Source organism: Maylandia zebra, linkage group LG9 (genome assembly GCF_041146795.1).
Source record: "Maylandia zebra isolate NMK-2024a linkage group LG9, Mzebra_GT3a, whole genome shotgun sequence".
Classification (NCBI taxonomy): domain Eukaryota; kingdom Metazoa; phylum Chordata; class Actinopteri; order Cichliformes; family Cichlidae; genus Maylandia; species Maylandia zebra.
In genome coordinates, this window is record NC_135175.1 from 27,110,077 (window position 1) to 27,129,087 (window position 19,011).

Here is a 19,011-nt window from a genome sequence, read left to right on the forward strand (position 1 = left end):
TTTGGTCAATAACAAAAATACAACTCAATACTTTGTAACATAACCTTTGTTGGCAATAACAGAGGTCAAACGTTTACTATAGGTCTTTACCAGGTTTGCACACACAGTAGCTGGTATTTTGGCCCATTCCTCCATGCAGATCTTCTCGAGAGCAGTGATGTTTTGGGGCTGTCGCCGAGCAACACGGACTTTCAACTCCCGCCACAGATTTTCTATGGGGTTGAGGTCTGGAGACTGGCTAGGCCACTCCAGGACTTTCAAATGCTTCTTACGGAGCCACTCCTTTGTTGCCCGGGCGGTGTGTTTTGGATCATTGTCATGTTGGAAGACCCAGCCTCGTTTCATCTTCAAAGTTCTCACTGATGGAAGGAGGTTTTGGCTCAAAATCTCACGATACATGGCCCCATTCATTCTGTCCTTAACACGGATCAGTCGTCCTGTCCCCTTGGCAGAAAAACAGCCCCATAGCATGATGTTTCCACCCCCATGCTTCACAGTAGGTATGGTGTTCTTGGGATGCAACTCAGTATTCTTCTTCCTCCAAACACGACGAGTTGAGTTTATGCCAAAAAGTTCTACTTTGGTTTCATCTGACCACATGACATTCTCCCAATCCTCTGCTGTATCATCCATGTGCTCTCTGGCAAACTTCAGACGGGCCTGGACATGCACTGGCTTCAGCAGCGGGACACGTCTGGTACTGCGGGATTTGATTCCCTGCCGTTGTAGTGTGTTACTGATGGTGACCTTTGTTACTTTGGTCCCAGCTCTCTGCAGGTCATTCACCAGGTCCCCCCGTGTGGTTCTGGGATCTTTGCTCACCGTTCTCATGATCATTTTGACCCCATGGGATGAGATCTTGCGTGGAGCCCCAGATCGAGGGAGATTATCAGTGGTCTTGTATGTCTCCCATTTTCTGATGATTGCTCCCACAGTTGATTTTTTCACACCAAGCTGCTTGCCTATTGTAGATTCACTCTTCCCAGTCTGGTGCAGGTCTACAATACTTTTCCTGGTGTCCTTCGAAAGCTCTTTGGTCTTGGCCATGGCGGAGTTTGGAGTCTGACTGTTTGAGGCTGTGGACAGGTGTCTTTGATACAGATGATGAGTTCAAACAGGTGCCATTCATACAGGTAACGAGTGGGGGACAGAAAAGCTTCTTACAGAAGACGTTACAGGTCTGTGAGAGCCAGAGATTTTCCTTGTTTGAGGTGACCAAATACTTATTTTCCACCCTAATTTACGAATAAATTCTTTACAAATCCTACCATGTGGATTCATGGAATTTTTTTTCACATTCTGTCTCTCACAGTTGAAGTGTACCTCTGGTGCAAATTACTGACCTCTGTCATCATTTTAAGTGGGGGAACTTGCACAATCGGTGGCTGACTAAATACTTTTTTGCCCCACTGTACCTCTGTGCAGGGAGGCAAATCTGCCAGTTGATTCAGGTGGTGTTGTTCCTGCTGGAAAACTGCAGAATTCACTTGGTTTTGGCCTTTCCTGCTGAATGTTCTCAATCAGATTCTTTGGGATCTTAGAGTGTTTTGAGGTTTTACATACCGGTATCAGGATGTAATAAAAATCATCCAGTTCTATCAGGTCTTAAATTTGGGCAAGTACAACCTCAGATGAACTACAAAACGTGACATATTACGCTGTGTCATTATGGGTTTAATTCAAATTGAGCCAAAATGCAGAAGCAGTGTGTGAAAACCTGAGGACACCCTATGATTCAGTAGCTTATAGAATTAACTTTAGCAGCAATAACTTAAAGTTTTTTGCATGACTTTATCAGGCAGGCACTTCACTGTGGAGGAATTTTGGCCAACTCATCTTTGCAATGTTGTTTCAGTTTATTGAGGTTTGCAGGTCTCAACACATCATTTCAGTCTGTTTGAGGTCTGGGCCCTATTTCAGGAAGCCGGTTTAGAAAACTCAGAGTGAAAAACGATACTCAGGGTTGAGTAACCCCGAACTGTCCAACTCGGAATATTCGGTTTCAGAAAGGCTGATAACGATTAGTTCAATCAACGCGGAGTTGCTTTAACCCCAAGTTAAGCGCACGCACGAGGATACATAAAGCCCTGATTAGTGGAGCACAGATTAAGCGAGTCACCATGGAGATGGAGGGAAAGAAGGCGCGGTCAATGTATTTTACAGCGCTTGAGGCCAAAATTCTGATGGCAGCATATGCCGATAACATGCAAATTTTGCGGGAAAAAAGTAACGCAGCCTCAGCTGCAAAAGAAAGGGAACATGCATGGCAAAACAAAGCCGACAGAGTCAATGCGTGAGTGTTAATTTAAACATTGATCTAGGGATTTCCACCCATTTAACACGTTATTTCATTTTATTTTATTTTATTTTGTATTTCATACATTTTATTTTGTGATGTGATGTGAGCGCAGGTGCAACCCAACAGGCCCCAAACGTTCCTGGCAGCAAGTAAAAATGAAATATAAAAATATAGTCCAAACAGGTAAGGTGTAATTGTATTATGAGCCATAGTGCTTGGTCTGTTTGTCCGATGTAAATCAATTGCAGTTAGAGGCTACATTAATTTCCCCTCTGTAAGCACTTATTGAAATTATCTGAGCACATTATAAGTACATATTTGCTTACTCTGTATGCTCAAATGTGATCCGTTATAGCCAACAGAAAAAAAAGCGGAGGCCCGAAAAACAGGTGGGGGTCCTCCACCACCACCACTCACAGAGGCTGAGCAGTTGGCTTCCACATTTGTGATAATGTTGGCAGCATCACATATGATCTTCACAGTGCAGAGAACACAAATTAGCATCCATTACTATAATGAAATAATTTGTTAGTTTGAAATGCTACAGGGAACTATGTACCTGTACATTAATGCTGTGGAAAGACTTCCTGTTCACATAGTCTCCTTCATTTACCGAAGGAGCAATGATTGGAATGTGAGTGCCATCTATACAGCCAATCACGCCTGGGAACCGTGAGAATAAATGTAAAATTTAAGTAGTAGTTCAAGTATCACCACATCATGAATTAAGTTTCGTTCATCCTGATACCTGCAATTTTGTGGCATCCCTCTTTGATAAATCTTGTGGGTCTATGACCGGGGAACACCACAAACGAGTACAGGAGACGTTTCAGTGCAACTGTAACATTCCTGACTGCCCGACAGACGGTAGCCTTGGAAACGTGCTCAGCTGCACCAATATTATACAGAAAGCTCCCGTTTGCAAAAAACCGAAGTGCAATACAAATAATATGTACAGAACTGAGAGAATGTCCGCGATGTGTCACATGAGCAATATTAGGCCTGAGGATGTTATTCAAATGAATTATAGATTGTGCTGAAAAACGGTAACGTTCACACAGAAAATCATCAGGAAATGATAAAATGTCCGGACGCGCTCTGATCACTCTCTCCCGGCGGAGGGATCTGCAGAGAATTTGGGCTTCAACATCTACTGGCTCTTCAAGGAAGGAGCACGCCATGTCTGACACTTCCTACAGTCAGGTTTCCGACAAAGAGGCGAAGAAAGTCAGGGTTAGTTGAAGTAAACCTGCTAGCGGGCAGGTTAGCTTCACGGAGTGTGTCGTCATAGTAACTCACTCAGAATTAATCTAAACTCGCTTTGTGAAACCGAAAACCCAGAGTTTTCGTTAACTCAGGGTATACTTACTCAGAGTTTGCACTAAACCGGCTTCCTGAAATAGGGCCCTGGAAAACCTTGATTATTTTCATTTTAGCCGTTCTGTTGTAGGATCATTTTCCCTTTTGCATGACTCAAATTGGGCCAAGCTTTAGCTGTTAGACAGATTGCTGCACATTTGACTCTAGAATACTTCGGTAAACAGAAGAGTTTGTGGCTGACTTAATGACTACAAGTTTCTCAGATCCTGTGACTATAAAACAAGTCCAAACCACGATCCTGATATGTGTTTACTGTGTGTTATGGCCAAACATCTCCACTTTGGTCTCATCTGTCCAAACGAGTCCTGTGGTTTCTCCAGATGCAACTTTGCAAACTTAAGCAGTGCTAAAATGTTCTTTTCTCTCTTGACTCTTGGCGAAGGCGGTCGCACTTTTTCTCCTCTCCTCCTTCCCCTTATCTTCCCTGCTTAGCCTCTTGTGTCCTTGTCTTGTCTTGTGTGTATTACTTTCCCTTGAACAGTCTCTCACTGTCGTTCTCTAAAACCTAAAGAGAATTATGGATTTGATCAACTGGTCTCTGAATGCTATCGACACCCTTTTCTCAACAAGAAGTCTGGGCTCGGGAGAGCCCAAGTGCCCTGGAGGGACTTTCCCTGCCAGATACACAATGGACGGGTGGCAGAACTGGAGGGTCATGTGCCTGGCGGGACTGTCGATCGAGGACGCTGAAGATATCTACCTATTCGGAACCATGATAACAGGGTTCTTGCTGATCGGAGCTGGCTTGGCCCTGACTCATCGGAGAAATGAGAGAGCGGAACCAGCTGTTCAAACCCCCCCAAGGCTGACCGCTGGAATTGAAGCGATGGGACGAGGCGCGACCTCTCACAACGAACGCAGCATGGTTAACACCTTGGAGACGCTTACGGCTGCCGTGAAAACTCAAAGTAACAACATTGAGCGTATGATGGGATACATCAGAGAGGGGCCTGCTCAAAATGACACCCTTGAGCGAAAGTTGGATCACATCGCAGAACGGCTCACTGCAGTTGTGGGGTCTCAGAACCAAAAGAATGACAACACCACGGAACAGAAGTTTGATACCATCATGGGGAGGCTCGCAGCTCTCCAACGGAAGATCGAGAGACCAGTGTCTCTTTTTTTCCTCTTGTACTTTTCCCATTGTTGTGTACTTTTTCAGTGTTTTTTTTTTCTGTAACGATGCCGATCTCCAACTGTATTCCCATGTGATGTCTTTGTTGTGTGTGTAAGTCGGGGGGGGGGGGGTCCTATTCCTGCATATGGCCAATAAAGCATTCATTCAATTCAATTTAGAGAGAAAAGGCTGGTAAACCTTTTCAAACACGCCATAAATGTCTGAACTTGAACATTTAATGTTCTAACTGAGGCCTGCAGAGTCTAAGATTGCATTTCACAGGCTGACCTTGAGGTAAATTTGCTGGGACTTCCACTCCTGGGACAGTAAAAAACTGTCTTGAAAGTTTTCAACTTGCCTATAATAATTACCACTAGTCATTGCTGTCTTACCTCTCTGACATTGTTATATCACAAACCCGAATACTCCAGACTAACAAACCACCAAAACACAACTGATCAACAAGTGTGAGGTGCTCAAACTTTCGGATCAGTAAATCAAGTTTGTTTGATTTACAGGGCTTGGCTGCTAGTAAACCAGTTAATTTCTATGGAAGTAAATGGTAAATGGCCTGTATTTATATAGCGCTTTACTAGTCCCTAAGGACCCCAAAGCACTTCACACATCCAGTCATCCACCCATTCACACACTGAGGCAAGCTACATTGTAGCCACAGCTGCCCTGGGGCGCACTGACAGAGGCGAGGCTGCCGGACACTGGCGCCACCGGGCCCTCTGACCACCACCAGTAGGCAACGGGTGAAGTGTCTTGCCCAAGGACACAACGACCGAGACTGTCCAAGCCGGGGCTCGAACCGGCAACCTTCCGATTACAAGGCGAACTCCCAACTCTTGAGCCACGATCGCCCCAGTAGTGAAGATCTACTTCGTTTTTCAAAGTTTTTCACACATCGCTTCTGCATTTTGGCTTAGTTTGTTTGTTTGTTTTAATAAATAAAAGCATGGTGTAATATGTCATGTGTTTTACTTCACTTTAGGTTGTATTGACCTATCTTTGTGACCTGGACCAAATTATATTTGTCATGTCCAGATATGTAAAACTTCAGAATAGAAAGAGAATGTACTTTATTTTCACCATGATTTAGGTTTTTTCTTTCATTGTGTTTTACCAAACTGCAGTGTTATGTCTTTAGCTCTTTGGATTTAAGCAAATCTGCCTTTCATTTGCATTAGTTTCCTTTCTTTTGGTGGAGTATTGCACAGAAATTGTGGACAAACCAAAAATAGAAACTGATTATAGCAGGGGTAGGCAACCTTTCTGATGGCCAGTGCCATTTAAAATTTCCTCTGAAGTCAGTGTGCCATATGATTGCATTAGCAATAAATTTCATAACGCTCTATATGAACAGTTACACAATATATAGAACCACTTTCTAGAATTATATTTGTTTGCAGATGTTGGCAGCTATCAGCGAATAGCTATCAGCTATTTTGAAACAATACAGACACCTTTTATCCATAACAAGAACTCCATAACAGCAAATGAACTGTACAATGGAAAATACAAATGCTATTTATGTTCTCCTCACAAGAATGATAGGAAAAATAAACTAAGCCAATATGGCATGTCTGTTAATACAGAGACACACATGTTAATGTGATCTTTGGTCTCCCACTCTGAGACACAGGTCTCCGAGTGTCCAGCATTCAGATGGCTACCTGAGGACTCATATGAGAGAAAATCTGCTCACACAGATATGTAGAGCCAAATACTGTCAATAAGGCCTCTGCAATGTTCTGAAGACAGTTAATCTTGTCAGGTAGTGATGTCCAGCAGGTGAAAATGGATTCCAGCTGCTTCAATGTTGCATTAACTGGCATTAACTCAACCAGTTAATGCGAGACAAATCTAGCTGCTCATTTCTGGTTCGATCAGAAAATAAAATATTGGTCCATACACCTGAAAGTGCCAAAAATCCATTGTGTCTCGAGTCTACGGATGTATCCATGTATTTCCGTGGTGCTGAGGCTGTGCTGAGCGGAAAGCTTCTGAAGCTTTTGAAGTGTCGGAATGTGGAAAGCTAACAACGTCCCCCTCACCAGTAGGCTAAGTTATTTTTAGCCAATTACAAGTTGAATCTGGTAGTTGGGGTTGTTAGCCAAGATACCGTCATTAAGAAGAGAAAAAACTAATGTGTCTATGCGAGCTGATTTGTGATGTGCACCGCTGGCGCGGCCATTTATTTTTTGATGCACCTTCTCAGATTAATTCACTGCGTGTCGTGCCCAGGGCTGGACTGGGACAAAAAAAAAAAAAAAAACAGCCCGGGCATTTTGACTAAAGACCAGCCCACCAGGTATTAAAGCCATAAAGCCTTTGAATGAAAACAAACGCTGTTGTGACAGTGATGTACAATGTTGTTGGTATATGTATGATTTCTATACATTTTATGTCAGATAAAAACTTTGGTTGTAAGCTTCAGATAATTATTTAATAACAGCCAGACATTTTAAATGAGAATTAGAAAGTATTTCTTTGTGCCCCTCTTTCCCTGCCCCACCTGGCAAAACTTTGCTAGATCCACCCCTGCACAGTTACCAGCTGTCAGCTACTTAGAAAAGGATCCTGATGTTATTTGTCTCTCAGAAACAGTTCATAACTTCCCTCCAACTTATTCATGTCACCTAAAGGGTAAACCTGTTTCTCCATCACCTGTTCAGCTCTGATGATTCAGTAAGGACATCTCCTGGTTTCATCTTCATGTTTCCCTCTCACCAGATATACAAACCGACATAATGACCAGCAGCTTTTGCAGCTGTGGCTCCAGCAAACATCAGCTGATACTAGAAACTAATATTAAATAAATTCTAACAACAGCTGATCAAGCTTAAACATGCTGCTGCTGTTTAGCATGACATCTGGCACAAAGTGGGCGGTAAACAAACAAGAGAGAAAAGCCAATCAGCTGATCATTGATCAGTTTCATGATTAAAGTAGCAACAGGAGAGGGAGGGGAGAGAATGAGAGTAGAAGAGGCAGCTGTGCAGCATAATGACAGAATAAATCCAGCGTTGTGTCTTTTTCCATCCTAGCTGAAGTACGGGACAAACTGCGTCCCTTCTCAGCACAACACAAAATGCTAATAATTTCTCTGAATGCGGGACGATTCTGTCTTTTTACAGGACGGTAGGCAACTCTACTAACTAACCTTATGAATAAAATAAAGTTCACTATCAGTAACACCATAGCACCCACCCAGCTGTATAGAAATTGCTAGCAATAACATATAACATGCTAGCTAGTACGCAGCACGAGTTATTGTAACCGACTGTAAAAAGTAAGCACAGCGAAAATAAACTCCACCTAAACTTGGTTTATATCTGAACCAGATAGACTGCAGGTCATAACTTCTTACCTGAAGTTCAGTTCACCGGACGGGTGGCTGCCTCCCCTCTCCCTGATCCACCTGCTAGCCTTCACTACTTGCTAATGTTACTGAATCTGTGGAAGCTCTGCAATGCCACCACCAAACAACTGAGTTATTTTTACACACCGGCCAGCATCTGGCCAATTCACCACCTTTCATTGTTTATACCGTTACAAAAAAAAAGAAAATTATCGGGCCACCAGCAAATGCCCAGGATGGCTAGTCCAGTTATGGTGGTGCCATCAGTTAACCCTTTGCCTCGTGTGCCTAGGGTTGCCGACCCCTGGATTATAGGTTTGTACAATAGAAACAGCTGTACAGCTTTAGAGTCTGTACATGCATTACACTGTAAATGCAACACATGTATGAGAAGTAATCTAAGAAGGAAGAATTTAAACCATAATTACAACATCCCATTGCCCGAATCTGACCTTGTTATTTTTTTGGTATTTTCAGGTTTAATGAATTCGACCACAGGTTTTTCGGCATCAGTGACAGTGAAGTGGAACAAATGGATCCTCAGCAAAAACAGCTCCTTCAGTGTGTCTACAGGGCTTTAGAAAATGCTGGAATTCCAATGGAAAAAGCCAGTGGGACCAGAACAGGAGTGTTTTTTGGTAAGGTACTAAAAGCTTACTTGTGTTTTGTGTTTTTATTGTTTTGTGTTACAATAATGGGTGCTTGATCCAAAACAAAGCTACTTTTTTATACCAGAATTACCATCAAAATTTACATCCATTCAAATGAATAATGTTAAAATGATAAGTGCATGACCCCTGTGTTTTATGTATCTCTGTAGGAATAATGAACAGAGATTATGAAACAAATGCTGCACATGTGCACCCAAGTGTGATCAACCACTGGACTGGCACAGGGCTTGCCATGAGTATTGCAGCAAACAGAGTCTCCTATGTCTTCAACTTCACCGGACCTTCGCTGTCCTTAGACTCCGCCTGTTCTTCATCCCTTGTGGCTCTTCATCTTGCCTGTCAATCAATAAAACAAGGTCTGTCCAGCATAGATAACTTCAGGTTAATTAGCAATAGAGTAACTGGTAGTAAATCATTCTGTAGTGTCGTATTTGTTTAGAAAGTGGCGTTAGCATTTAATTAGTTGGGATGATATGGTGTCCTTTATCTTATCAGGGGATTGTGAAATGGCTGTCTGTGGAGGGGTCAGCTGCATCCTTGAGCCAAGAGTTTTTGTTGCGCTGAGCAAAGCCAAGATGATCTCACCTGATGGAACCAGCAAACCTTTTTCCAGTAGAGCAGATGGATACGGCAGAGGGGACGGATGCGGAGTAGTTCTCCTAAAGCCACTGAAAAAGGTCAACATATGCAGATTAATTATAAGAAAATGTCAAATACTTCAGGAATTTAAACATTAAATGGACAGTTTGCCAAAGTGCCAAACCCGGACGTTGGCAATGTAGTAGATCAACCAGCTGATGATCCATCACAATTCATAGATTACTATAATACATGAAGTACAGAAAGGAAGTTATTAGTTGTCTTGTCATTGATTGCCTCTGTTGCACAAACTAATGATAATTAAAATCCACTGAGAAGTACAGCAGGATCACAAACTGTCATATTCATTACAGTTAATCTAGTTTAGCTCAAATCTGAGAAATATTCTAGGGGGAGTTGCAATCCTTGTGAATTATGGAGTGACAGACAGATGGGCGATGAACACATCGCCATCTCATAGACCTGTTGGTCCTTCGGGAGGATGAGCTAAAAACACAACAATGACTCCCTTTTTTTTTCATATTGAGTGATAAATTGTAATTAACTGCAGTGACCAACTGTACACTTTCCATCAAACGTGATTGACCTGCTCGCCTAGCCTATAAAAATTGTCTCCAACAGATTGGTTTAGCATTTCATTTTCATTTTTGCACACTTAGTTTAGTTCTAATTAACCAGCTTGAACAAAGGATATTTTCAAATGTATTTTCTGTAGCTGTAAGAGTGGCTCCATAGTGCAGTGGTTAAAATGTTTGCCCAAAATGTCAGGAGAAACATGGGTGATTGCACTGAAAGGGCAAAATATTTTTGCCAAATCAAAAATATGGATCCATCCACTGTGTCAATTCGTTGTGAAAAGGGAAACAGTTAAAAGAAGGGTTTCTTTTTTTTATACCTTTACGCAAAATATAGAACATTCAAATTCAAATTCAAATTTTATTTGTCACACACACACAACCATACACAGTATGACATGGGGGTGAAATGCTTGTAGCTGTACAATGCCCGACCATTAAATGACAGAAGAAAAGTTTTACAATATTTACAATTTACTACAAAAATTTACAAATTAACTTAGGAATTTACAGTAAAGAATGTGCAAATAGCAGAAGAGATTATAAAGATAAGGATTATAAATTATAGGAATTATAGGATTATAGGAAATGTGTGGTGGTGCGTGTGGTGACGTGTGTGAGAGTCCAGTCTTATAGTGACGTGTTTGGGAGAGTCCAGTCCTACACCTGGTTCAGGCCCCGAATAGCCTGGGGGAAGAAGCTCCTCTTCATTCTCTCTGTTTTGGCCTTAAGGGAGCGGAAGCGCTTCCCAGACCTCAACAGTGAGAAGAGTCCATTGTTGGGATGGGAGAGGTCCATCATAATCTTCCTAGCTTTGGACTTGCACCGCTTGGTGTAGATGGACAGCAGGTCAGGGAGCTCTGATTGAATGATGCGTTCTGCCGAGCGCACCACCCTTTGCAGATCTCGTCTGTCCTGCTTGGTGCTGTTCCCAAACCAGGTGCAGATGTTTGACGTCAGGACGCTCTCGATGGTGCAGGAGTAGAAGTTCTTGAGCACCTTCAGTGGCAGATGGAAGTCTCTAAGTCTTCTGAGGAAGAAGAGACGCTGACGGGCTTTCTTAACCAGGGTGTTGATGTGACAGGACCATGACAGGTCCTGAGTGATGTGGACACCCAGGTATCGGAAACTGTCCACTCTCTCCACTGGCGTGCCACTGATGATGAGGGGTTTGTAATTCCTCGCCTGCTTTGTAGAGAAGTCCACGATCAGCTCCTTAGTCTTGCTGATGTTTAGGAGGAGGTTATTCTCCTGGCACCAGGTCTCCAGGTTCCTAATCTCCTCCAGGTAGGCCGTCTCGATGTTGTCGGAGATCAGGCCCACAACAGCAGTGTCGTCAGCAAACTTGACAATGGAGGTGGTGTCGGATGTGGCAACACAGTCATAAGTGTACAGTGAGTACAGCAGGGGGCTTAAAACACAGCCCTGAGGCACTCCAGTGCTGAGTGAGATGGAGGGGGAGACTTGTTTTCCTACCCTCACTGATTGGGGTCTGTCTGTGAGGAAGTTGAGGATCCACTGACACAGTGATGAGCTGAGTCCTAGATCCGTCAACTTGGTGAAAAGCTTAGAGGGAATTATTGTGTTGAATGCTGAACTGTAGTCCACGAACAGCATCCTAACATAATTCCCTCTGCCAGTGTCCAGGTGACTCAGGGATGTGTGGAGCAGGTGAGATATGGCATCGTCTGTGGAACGATTAGTCCGGTAAGCAAACTGAAGTGAGTCGATGGTGGGAGGAAGTGAAGAAGTGATGTGATCTCTCATCAGTCTTTCAAAACACTTCATCACAATTGAAGTCAGTGCTACTGGACAGTAGTCATTGTGGCAAGCGGGCTGTTGTTTCTTTGGAACAGGGACAATAATGGACCGTTTAAAGCACGTGGGAACCACAGCTTGGGCCAGGGAGAGGTTGAAGATCTCCGTGAACACCGGTGCTAGTTGATCAGCGCAGGCTCTAAGGACCCGGCCAGGCATTGCATCTGGTCCTGCTGCTTTCCTGGTGTTCACCCTCCTGAAGGTGTTCCTCACGGCATGCTCTGTGATGACGAATGCATTTTCTTCACTGGTGCACTCCGAGCGCGCGCAGCCGTTTGTTGTTTTAATTGCTGCGGCGTCGAAGCGAGCATAAAACGTGTTCAGCTCATCAGCCAGTGAAGCATCGGCATTCATCATTGAAGAAGCTGGTCGTTTATAGTTCGTTATAGTCCGCAGTCCTTTCCACAGGCTCCTAGAGTCGCACTGTCGTAGCTGTGACTCTAGTTTTTCCCCGTAGCTCCGCTTTGCCTTTCGAGCCCGTAGCCTGTTCCTGATGCCGGCTCTTTTACCTCGAGGCCGTCGCTTAGGGTCGCGTCCTTTGTTCTCTCTCAGGATCTCCTTTGGCCAGGTTGGGTCCAGAGTTAAACATGGTGAAATGTTCGTGTATTGCAGACCAATAGAAACCAAAGTGTCTCTACTGTAGCGGATTTGTGTGTTTTGCATGATGCCCATGCAAGATTATCGCAGATATAGCAAAAAGTGACGAAAAACTGCAAAAAGTGGAGAAGTTAGGGCAGAGCATCCAGCACGGCAGCCGACCTCACCGGCGCCATTTTGTTACTTCCATTCCGTTTGATTTAAGACAAAGTGGAAATCTCTGCGGTATTGATCCTTCAGCTGAGTAACTCACATCAGTGCAATCTAGTTTATATATTTATAACTATAAGCTAAAGTTCAAATATGTCATGTAATATGTTTGACTCTGGTGTTAGATGTTCTTTATCAATACACACTTTTATTCATGTTTCATTTTGATCTTTTTGTTGCTTGTCAGGCTCTTCAAGACCATGACTATATCTGGGGTACAATCAGCAAAACTGCTGTAAACCAAGATGGCCGCTCTGTTACTCCAATCACCAAACCATCCATGGCACAACAAGAGGAGCTTCTCCGCAGAATCTATTCAGAGTCTGACCTTGCAGATGTCCAGTACATAGAGGCACATGGGACTGGAACCCCAGCTGGAGACCCAACAGAGGCAAGAAGCATTTCCAACGTCATTGCTAAATCTAGACCTCCTGGTTCAAAGACACTCTGGATTGGCTCTGTAAAGAGCAATATTGGACACACAGAATCTGCTGCTGGAGTCGCTGGACTCATTAAGGTTCTCCTGATGATGAAGCATGAGACCATTGTTCCTTCGGTGTTCTACACTGACAAGGCTTCCAGTGTAGATGCCACAGCACTAAACATTAAAATTCCTAAGGAACCAGAAAAATGGGAATGCTCTAGTGCAAGAGTTGCAGGAGTTAACAACTTTGGTTTTGGGGGAACAAATGCACACGCCATTGTCACACAGCACATCCAGCCATATTCTAAGCAAAGGCATGATGAGAAGCAAGTCAAGTATTTTGTCATATCTGCAAATTCTTCAAAATCACTTAACATGATAATGGAAGATACCATCAGTCAGCTACAGGCAGAAAACCGGTTTGATCTAGATTCTTTGCTCTACACGTCAGCTTGCAGAAGAACCCACCAAAAACATAAATACAGAAAAGCCATCACAGTGTCTTCTGTAGTTAATCTAAAAGAGAAGCTAATTGCTACTGTTGGCAAAAATATCAGTGTTGCCTTCTCAGATCCAAGGTTAGTGTTTGTCTTCTGTGGAAATGGTGTCACCTACCATGGTATGTGCATGCAGCTACTAAAAAACGAGCCTATATTCAGAGAAAAGATCAAAGAAATTAAGGAACTTTTCCAAAAGCTCAGTCCTTTGGACATACTGGATACTCTTGAGAGCGAATTTGAGAGCAGCGACTTCAGAAACCCAGACGTTGTCCAACCCCTCCTCTTTGCTATTCAGGTTGGGATTACTACCTTGCTCAGGCACTGGGGAGTCAAAGCTGATGCAATTCTTGGACACTCTGTTGGTGAAGTGGCAGCCGCTCACTGCTCTGGTCTCTTGTCTCTGGAGGATGCAGTAAAAGTCATATATTTCCGCAGCACTCTCCAGAGAAAAGTCACCGGGGGAAAGATGCTAGTGATCAGCAACATGGCTGTATCAGAGGTATCTTCACTGCTCCCTCCTTACTCTGGTAAAATTTGCCTTGCTGCATATAACAGCCCACAGTCCTGCACCCTTTCAGGTGAGACAGACGCAATTGAGCGCTTCCATAAGGAGCTAAGCACCTCAGCCAATAGTCAGAATCTGTTCCTTCGTGTGCTGGATGTCCCTGCTGCTTATCACAGCCACATGATGGACCCAATTCTACCAGAAATTGTGGAAAAAATTGGCATCTTACAGGCAAATGATCTTGACACGGAGTTGTTCTCAACAGTGACAGGGAAGGAAGTCCAGCAGGGAGATTTCTGCACAGGTGAATACTGGGCTAGAAACATTCGTGAGCCGGTTGCTTTTGAGCAGGCAGTACAGTCAGCAACTAGAGGAAAGAAGCACACTGTGTTTGTTGAGATAGGTCCAAGAAGGGCACTGCAGAGAAACATTATGGAATCTCTGGGAAATGACACGGCTGTCCTTGCCTCTGTGCAGCCAGAAAGAGATCAAGAATCAGTCATGTCTGTTGTCTCTAAACTGTTTGAACTCGGCGTTCAAGTAGATTGGAACACCTTCTATAAAGGCTATGAGACAGTACCTCTGCCTTTTCCTAAATATCAATTTGACTGCTCAGACAAGGATGTTATCATTGGGGCAGCACAGAATAACACAGCAAGCAATCATCCTGTGCTGTGTCAGACGGGAAGTGAAAGCAACATTTTCACTTGTGATCTAAAGTCTGACTCTTCTTTCTATTTGAAAGAGCACAAGCATAATGATGTACCCATCATCCCTGGTGCTTTCTATGCTGAGCTGGGTTTAGCTGCGTACATGGCCAGTGCTAAACCAAAAGTACCTCTCAGTTCACTGCAGCTCAGTGTCAATTTTCACAGACCATTTGTTTTAACACAGAATCCACCTGAAATGAAAGTGCAACTAGAACAAACAGAGAGGGAAACCAGATTCACCGTTTTCTCCTCATCTGTAGCTTATGCATCAGGCACTGTGGTTTCAAAGAAAGAGAGGCTGATTGAGGAGCAGCGCATTTCACTAAGCTCCATCAACAAACGATGCACATCTGTAGTGAGCTTTCAGGAGTTTTATGGGTATCTCTCTCAAGGAGGCTTTCAGTATGGAGACATCTTTCAGAATAAGAAGGATGTGCACTATGGAGATGATCTGAAAGAGGCTTTTGCAAAAGTCTCAGTTCTAGAAGAACTTCAGCCTCATTTGCATGACTACTGCATTCATCCTGTCTTGCTGGATTATCTAATGCAGCTTCTCCCAGTTGCAGTAGAGCACATCTTTGCTGGCAGGCCAGGATTTCCTGCCAAAATAGGAAGTCTTACAGTCTTTGAACCTTTGCAAAATGAGATGACTATTTATCTGAGAGCAACTGATGTGGGCACTGATCACTTTGGGGTTTGTGGGTGTTTTGCAGACAAGGAAGGCAGAGTGTTGGTTGAGGTCAAAAATGTCATAATCAAGTACCTAGGCAGTCGTTCTCATGTGGTAGATGAGTACTTCTACCACAATGCCTTCGATGTTGTCCCAAATGATCACATTGCTACTCCTCCTCCAAAGGCGTTGGTGTTCTGTGATACTTTAGGGATTGCTGATGGTCTAAAGAAACATTTGGACTCAGCATCTACTTACATTCCCATCACATATGCAAAGGACATCTTGGGCAATGGTTTCCCTTCTCTTTTGGCAAGTCTTAAAATCAGAGATATTAGAGAAAACTTTGATGAGGTCTTATTTTTGTGGGGCAATGAAGACTTCACATCACGGCCAGCTGAAATCATCCTGCAGAGTCTAGCTGACTGCTGTGAGATTTTCCGCCAAATAGTTGTTGAGCTAAAGCGAATTCACTTCCCAAAATCAATTAGAGCCATAACCTACCGTTCATCTGACATCACAGTAGATCACGTAAGTCCAGGTTTTGCTCTTGTTGGTATGACACGATCGTTCGCTGCTGAGATACCAGATCTTTCTTTTCAGCTGATTGATATGAGCAGGATCTCTCCTGAGGACATTGCAGCTCTGTCTGATGCCCTAAGGTCATACCCATGCAGCAAGCACCCAGAACTGGTGGTAAAAGATGGACAGGTCTTGAAACCTTCCATTGTGCGCACCCCACTAGAAATCAATGACAATAAGATTGGCACTTATACATCTACAGTGTCTGAACCATGTATTTTTCTGACAGCTGATCCACATGAAATTATGAAACTGAGTGCCATTTGCTCTGACGAGGAGGCTGAGCCGATCAGTGATACATTCATTGAAATCCAGCCCAGTAAGATATGTGTTCACTCATCAGACTATTTCCCAGTCAGCACTTCAAATCTAAAATTCGGCAAAACACTGTATTGGAACAAGCACTCATCTCAGAAACACAAGCTGCTCGCTCTTGACTTCAGCGGTACTGTCATTGCAGTTGGAAAAGATGTAAGAAAATTCAAAGTGGGAGAACATGTTGCTTCCTGTTATCCTGTGGTGGCAGCAAGTAAGATCAAAGTACCACAGGAAGTGTGCTACAGCACCAAAAAGTTCCCAGTCCTCAGAAAAACACCTTGTGTTTCCTACTTTGTGCTAGCATGGGAAATCCTTCATCGAGCCTTGCTCGGAGCCAAGCATAATATAACAATCATATGCTCTGTGCCTGATTCTGCACTATTGAAAGTCTTGGCACTTAGCGCTTGCAAATCAGGCTGGAATGTGAATGTTGAAACGCAGTGCAATGGGACTTTTGTAGGTGCCAGTCAGTTGGGTGCAGTTGTCATTCTGCCTCCATTTGATGAATCCCTAACTGCTCAAATTTGCAACTTTCTAGGGTTACAACATGTTGTAATCGTATGTGAATCTCCGAAGCAGGATCTAGTCGTTGAGGAAGTGTTCCAAAGTGCAAAGGAAGGTGTTCATGTACAGATAATTCAGATGTCAGTCATTTTCCAAAAGGGATTCCTGAGAACACACAGGCCATACCTTTATCACTGGCTTAAGTCCTTAAACCTTAATGGGAAATTGGCTCTTGAAAGTTTTACCTTTCAGAGTGCAAAATCTGAACGAAAAAGCATTGATTCAGCAAAACCAGACTCATATTTCAGCTCCAAGAAATTGGCTGTCGTAGCTCTAGAAAATGATGTTGGCAGCACACTGTCTGAGATTCCACTTCTCCCAACAAAAAAACGGCTTTTTCGAAAGAGGTCTGTGTATGTAGTGGCAGGTGGTCTTTCTGGTCTGGGCTTTGAGACTGTTAAGTTCATCTCACAAAGAGGTGGTGAGTACATTGTCATTCTCTCCAGAAGCAAGCCCACACCAGAAGTCCAGCAGGAAATCAACAATGTGGAGAAACAGTGTGGAAACAGCATCACCAGCATGCAGTGTGACGTATCTGTTTATGAGAATATGCACAAAGTCATCAATGTCATTGGCAAGAAGTTCCCTGGTTTTCCGATCAGAGGTGTGTTTCACAGTGCAGTAGTCTTGCATGATGGACTGATTGAGACCCTTAACAGATCTCTGTACGAGAAGATTTTCAGGCCAAAAATAAACGGTGTCCTGAATTTGCACTATGCAACAAAGCACTGTCCGTTGGATTACTTTGTATGTTACTCCTCCATCTCCGCTTTCCTGGGAAACGCATCACAAACAAACTACGCAGCAGCCAATACATTTCTCGATCTGTTCTGTCAATACAGGCGCAAACTCAGCTTGCCTGCACAGTCTATCAACTGGGGAGCTCTGAACCTTGGTCTGCTCTTGAACAAAGAACATTTCCAGCGTTTTCTGGAAGCAAAGGGAATAATGATTTTAGATGTGGCTGAGATTTATCAAAGCTTGGAGCAATGCCTTGTGCTCAACCGACCCCAGCAAGCTGTTTGCAGGTTTCACTTCAGAAACATCAGATACAATATCCTCTCCCAAAATAAAGCCTTGACTATGCGCCTTTCTGCATTAGTTGAGGCAGCCTTCCAGAAATCTAGAGAGACTTACTCTGAAACTAAACAAGATGTCTGCGTCTCTCCAAAGGACTATGTTGTTTCTCTACTTAGTGAGACTATTGGGATGGAGCAGAGTGAGCTGAAAGATGATTTACTACTCTCATCCTTAGGCATTGACTCTATGCAGGCTATGACTCTGCAGAATTTGATCTTTCAGGGGAGAGGTGTGAATGTGCCTTTGGTGAAACTGTTGGATCCCAATGCAACTATTGCAACAATGGCAGCTCTACTGAGTGAAGGAGCTGAAGGCGAAAGTGTCAGTGAGAACCCAGAGTCTCTACCAGATGAAGCTGAAGTTTCTACCAGATTGTGAAAAACTCAAATGGAGATATTACTTTATGAATACAATCAGCCATCAACCGTCAGAACACTACAATAATGGATTCAATATATTTTTTCCACTGAGATTCAGTTAAAAAATAAATAAATAAAATGGCCATTGCAATAAAAGAAAGTTCTGATATTAATGCTACTTGTTTACAGAACTTTTCATCCTTTTTGGCACTCATTTTTAGATTTTGGTTGATTTTGTTTTTTGTAATGCGTTTTTTTTAAACAAATGGCATGTATTGTACTAACTGGAAGTTTTTAAAAGATATTTTATGTCATTCTTTTACTCACCAATATGGTACAGAAAAAAAGCGGATTGCAACTAAACATGTAAGTCTGTATAAATGCGTTTACTGCTAAATTATGTAAAGTAAGTGCCTTATCTTGTATTATTTTTTTTAAAATTGAAATAAATGTTTTATCTTTATAATTGGTCTTGCTGCATCTGTCACTGGGTTCTCTCCTTCTACTATCTACTATCAGTGCTTATCACTGTTAACTGATTAATTCTGAGTGTTTATCAACTTTATGACACTAATGGAAAAAAGCTTTATGAATGATCATTTGGCAGCACACATGATTTCTGAACCTTCTGCTGAGCACAAAATTATCATATCGTATGGAAAGGT

The 19,011-nt window shown here is 43.0% G+C and overlaps 1 protein-coding gene across 2 annotated transcripts in view; it reads left to right on the forward strand.

Annotated features, from left to right (window-relative positions):
- LOC106676777 (phenolphthiocerol/phthiocerol polyketide synthase subunit C) overlaps positions 1 to 18,918 on the forward strand; it is a 29,087-nt gene extending 10,169 nt beyond the window's left edge. Inside the window, exons 1-5 of one of the 2 annotated variants that reach the window (XM_076888270.1) lie at positions 7,817 to 7,943; positions 8,641 to 8,801; positions 8,984 to 9,190; positions 9,330 to 9,511; positions 12,822 to 18,918. In XM_076888270.1, coding sequence (XP_076744385.1) covers positions 7,894 to 7,943; positions 8,641 to 8,801; positions 8,984 to 9,190; positions 9,330 to 9,511; positions 12,822 to 18,365 — 6,144 coding nt within the window. In that variant the 5' untranslated portion in view covers positions 7,817 to 7,893 and the 3' untranslated portion in view covers positions 18,366 to 18,918. Of the gene's footprint in view, positions 1 to 7,816; positions 7,944 to 8,640; positions 8,802 to 8,983; positions 9,191 to 9,329; positions 9,512 to 12,821 lie in introns of those variants that run through there. The other variant, XM_024803596.2, reaches the window with a different exon arrangement.
- Positions 18,919 to 19,011: the final 93 nt, after the last annotated feature.